General features: G+C 33.4%; 1 protein-coding gene across 1 annotated transcript in view; it reads left to right on the top strand.

Moving 5' to 3' along the window:
• Window positions 1-645: 645 nt before the first annotated feature.
• The window catches only part of LOC137636214 (mucin-2-like), a 76,007-nt gene continuing 71,350 nt past the window's right edge, over window positions 646-5,302 (top strand). The window contains 1 exon segment of the mRNA XM_068368652.1: window positions 646-1,085. Coding sequence (XP_068224753.1) covers window positions 956-1,085 — 130 coding nt within the window. The 5' untranslated portion in view covers window positions 646-955.

The raw sequence follows: 5,302 nt of genomic DNA, 5'->3' as shown, positions 1-5,302 counted from the left end.
AGAGAGAGAGAGAGAGAGAGAGGTTGCATGGTATTTCACGGTATTCTATCCCTATCCCTTTCTTTCCCACACACACACACACATACATATATATATATATATATATATATATATATATATATATATATATATATATATATATATGTGTGTGTGTGTGTGTGTGTGTGTATGTGTATACAAACCCTTATATATGCATGTTTTTTTTATAAATATATACAATTATATATTTTGTGTACTGTATTACGTGCGGTTTAGTGTGTCATGATATTAGTATATATATATATATATATATATATATATATATATATATATATATATATATATATATATATATATATATATATGTATGTGTGTGTGTGTATAATGGGTTAGATTAAATCGAGAGAGAGAGAGAGAGAGAGAGAGAGAGAGAGAGAGAGAGAGAGAGAGAGAGAGAGAGAGAGATTTAGCGCAAGGGAATATTAACGTCCGTAAGTGGTCACAAACCACCCACCAACTTGCTACTACTACACCCGCATTTAACTGCCTTGTCCACTTAGCAGTTCGCACTTCGTTCAGCTGGGCTGCTTTAGCTGATAGGTCATAGTCATTTCCAACCGAAGATAAACTTAGTTTCTCGCGGTCACTTGTGGAAGAAGGACGCTGTCTGGTGGAGCCAGGCATCACGTGCTTTCCCGTAGCCAAATTCTCCAGATGCGTAGTGAGTCTTCGAAAGACTACTGGTGTGTGTACTATGATTTGTGTATTTAATTGTGATTTATTAAGACTAAAGCAAATATTTATTGGTGTTGTATTAATGTGTGTTTTACTAAGACTGAAGTAAATATTTATTGGTGTGGTATTATTTTGGGATTTACTGAGGCTAAAGTAAATATTTATTGGTTATTATTTGGCAAGAAGTTAATATTACAATTTATTGGTAATTTAAGCCAAATACAAAAGACCTCACCACTGAATGATTCGTTTGGATCCCAATTTCCTGCCAGACTACTTCATGAGCACATGTTGGCATAAGGCCAACAGTTTGGTTATCAACATTCCTACCAGGGTTAATCGTCTGGACATGTTAGAGCTCTGTTTTAGAGGTGAGTGGCTTTGGTAGTTATAAGTCTGGTATGTTAATGCTCGGTTATGTGTAACGGCTAATTCGAGGTTTGGCGAGACCAATGAGAGAGAGAGAGAGAGAGAGAGAGGATGCAATTATTTCAATTGCTAAGAGGTAGGCTACAAATGGTGGAAAAAAAATATAAAAGAAGGTTTAGTGTATTTCTGTAACTATCAAGGTGGAAAACCCCTAGCTGCCAGTCACTATCGAGTTGGTTAGTCAGTTGGCTTTTATATTACATTAAATATTTCGCAAAACCTCAGTCAGTGATAGTTTTTGATTCATGTTTTGGTATGAAAGGCCTGTAGTTGTTACAAGCGAATCTTCTGTTGTTTAAGAAAAAGGAATTTTACCATTCACGCATTTCATTTCATTTAATGAACGAATACAATATGAAAAGCCAGTAGTTGTTTTGAAAAAAAAAGAAGTAATTTTATATTCAAAATAAAGTACAATATTAAAAGAAAAAGAATATCAAATTTTTAATGAAACCAGGTATTCACCTTTATGTTGATAAATGAACTTTAATTTCTTATTATAGAAAGCCAGTTTTGACCTTTATAAACTTTGATATTTTCTTTTAGATAACAGATCAGTTTAAAGCAACTGGGTTTGAACTGTATAATAACAATAGAAAACGGTAGAAAACATCGTTAACAACTAGTGTCAATATTTAAACAGAAAAAAAGATGGGGCCCCATCGATCTTTATCCGTGAATAAATATTTTCAGATTCAGGTAAATACTCGAAATAAATTTTAAAATTGATCTACGATTACTTTAGAAATTTTCCTTTGGGCGGATCCACCAACTTACAAATCAAGGTTAATCCTCCGTACGTGAAGAAACAATATCGGAAAATTAATCTTTGTCTCGGAGTTTTACGAAATAATCATTTGGAGCCCTTCACTTGGTTTTATCTAGAAATAATATTTTACTATCACAGGGATCACGTGACTTAATATACGGCAAACACCAGTAGGAAATAATTAGATAATTTTTTTTAATATACACTTCATGAGGGTACAGTACAAAGTGATTTGATTTACAAGTGATTAACGTTAATAAGTAAAACAGATAATTGTTACAGCTTTTGAGTATATTTGATGAAGAATTTTTTATGGCCTTGATTTTGTTTGTGTTGCAATGGAAGAGGGAAAAATCTCCCCCCCCCCCCCTTCTTGTTCAAAACCATTTGGTGGAGAAGTTATATGATATGCTTATGAAAGATAGTAGTAAAATGCATTTCACCCATAGAAATTTGCAGTTTGTTGAAGGTGACATGAACTGTGACAGGAATAAGTATTAAACATTTTGCAAAATTTTCACTTTCAGTATGTATAAGGATTCGTGTTGTGAAAGTAATCCTTAAGTTTTTAGAACTGCCTTCATCCCATTCAAGAATCTTAATGTATTCGAATTTACAGTTGGACACAGAAATTCCCGACACACCTTGCTCTGAGGAAGTGCACTCTGTCACACTTATGTGGAGAGTAACCAAACAGATAGTGCAGGGAGGGAGCTACACAGGACTCGCCGCGCAATAAGGGTGTGTGACAGGGTGCACTGCCTTAGAGCGAGGTGTGCCAGGAATTTCTGTGTCCAGCTGTACATACCCATACTCTGATATCATCAGCCAAATGGCTGATGTACTTCTTTTCCGTGTAATATCAAAGGGCGTAATGTTGGGTTCTTTCATTTCTGTATAGAATAATGGCATTTATCCTCTTCGTCACGTAAGATGCCAGGTCAGTTTACATGAATGATTCAGTTCACTATCGGCGTCTCAGATTAAGAAAATACAAAGGATTAAGTCTGAGAAACGGCCGACCCCATTTTGGTTGTATGTAGAACATGAATCAGCCAAGATAAGGAAATGCCCTTTCCCCTTGCCCAGCTTGTCAGCTTGTTCTTGGAGATTAGAGTATTGGATTATAGCTTTGGACGCCAATAAAAGTTTGTTTCTTGATCCAAATTCGTGCGGCTTAACATCAGGTAGCTAATTCCGCTCTTCTGTTGAAGCTTAAAGAATGGAAGTGAAGATAAAGTGAACGTGTTGTAAACATCACACGGTCGATAGATATGAAGTGGCATATTTTATTACATACAGTATACTGTATTTAGTGTTGGTTTTGAATTTTGAAAATGCGTTTTGGACCGATTTTATGGAACTTACGATTTTGACCTTGAGCTTTCAATTTAGAACTGAATTCGGGGAGAAATTATTCCATACTAGTGTACGTGACCCGCCAAAAATGACTTAGATATTTACATCGATATGCTCGCACACGCACCCCTCTCACTAGGATATGACTACTCCCTCTCCTCCCTACCCGAGGGACAGGATATATATATGTATATATATACATATATATATATATATATATATTATATATATATATATATATATATATATATATATGTGTGTGTGTATGTATATATTTATATATATGTATGTATATATTTATATATATGTATATATATATATGTAAATATCACCCACGAAATGCATTTAATACCGAATTCTATCTTGGGAAATACATATCCACTTGGAATTCATTTTATGGTAACAGCTTCTGGCCGGGTGGTGATTCGAACCACCACCTGTACGGCTAGAAACTATGCTTGGCAAGGACAGCAGGGTCGGTAGGGTCCCTGCCAAGCATAGTTTCTAGCCGTACAGGTGGTGGTTCGAATCACCACCCGGCCAGAAGCTGTTACCATAAAATGAATTCCAAGTGGATATGTATTTCCCAAGATAGAATTCGGTATTAAATGCATTTCGTGGGTGATATTTACATTAATTAAAATCACGTGTGCTTGTGATATATGTTCATATATATATATATATATTTATATATATATGTTTATATATATATATTTATATATATATATATATATATATATATATATATATATATATATATATATATATATATATATATCTCCAGAGACTTGCTCTTTATTATATACTGAAGATTTAAGGTTTATTTTTTTTCACTTATTATTTTTCATCTTTTTTATATCCTGTCCATGTGCCCGAACACGTGTTTTGCTTTATTACCTTGAATAATTCTTAATTCATTAAAGTCCGCGTGCGATTCCTCCCCTGAATAATCGTTCTTTATTTGAATGCAAATTGCAAACCATGTGCAGTATCTTCTGTGACTTGCTATTCACTGGCCAACGTCACATCTATATCTAATTTGCAGTTTGACATTTCTTGCAAACGTTCAAACTTGTAGCTAATGGTTTTGTTGTTGAACAGACTTACACCAGTCTCTTTTTATAGTTTATATATGAAATATTTATTTTAATATAATTAATATTCTGGAAGTGTTTAATTTTTATTGTTTATTACTTCCCATGTAGTTTATTTAATCACTTATTTCCTTTTCTCACTGGTATTTTTTTCCCCTGTTGGAGCCCTCGGGCTTATACCATCCTTCTTTTCCAAATAGGGTTATAGCTTAGATGATAATAATAATAATAATAATAATAATGATGATGATAATAATTTTAATAGTATAATGATAATGATAATATTAGTGATAATAATAATAATATTAGTGATAATAATAATAATATTAGTGATAATAATAATAATATTAGTAATAATAATGATAATTAATAATATGCAGTTTGACATTTCTTGCAAACGACAGATAGACCAATCGTGTAAATAGGTTGCTTAAATCTAATTACTTTTAGTCATTCCCTATTCCTTGCATCTTTTCCGTCTGGACTCGCCCATCGTCATCTGGGACATCGAACATTTATGAAAGAGGAGAAGAATCATGGAAATATATCCCTGCTATCTTCCCTCTCGTTGGCCTTCCAGAATGTCTGTGTTGCGTCAGTCTGTGTTCAGTTACATTCTAATGAGCGATTCATCCCATTTGGACTCTTGGGGACCACACAAGTAGACCACGCTCTCGCTTGTTTTCCGTTTCTTCATTATACCCACACCTAAGAAATTAGGATTATGGAAGTCGTTTTGGGTTTTTATAACTGGTTGTGTTAGGTGGTTTTTCTCTTTTACAATAGGAACCTATCTGGTTATTTAAAAAAATAGGGTGGATAAACCTTCGGTTGTTATTATTTTTATTATTATTATTATTATTATTATTGTTATTATTATTATTATTATCATCCTCACATTGCTTTGAAGATTTTAAGCTAACAGTAAGATCCTTTA

This window comes from Palaemon carinicauda, unplaced genomic scaffold, assembly GCF_036898095.1.
Source record: "Palaemon carinicauda isolate YSFRI2023 unplaced genomic scaffold, ASM3689809v2 scaffold252, whole genome shotgun sequence".
In the NCBI taxonomy this organism is placed as follows: domain Eukaryota; kingdom Metazoa; phylum Arthropoda; class Malacostraca; order Decapoda; family Palaemonidae; genus Palaemon; species Palaemon carinicauda.
Note: the sequence above shows the minus strand (reverse complement) of the source record. Positions and strands in the feature narration are given on the sequence as shown.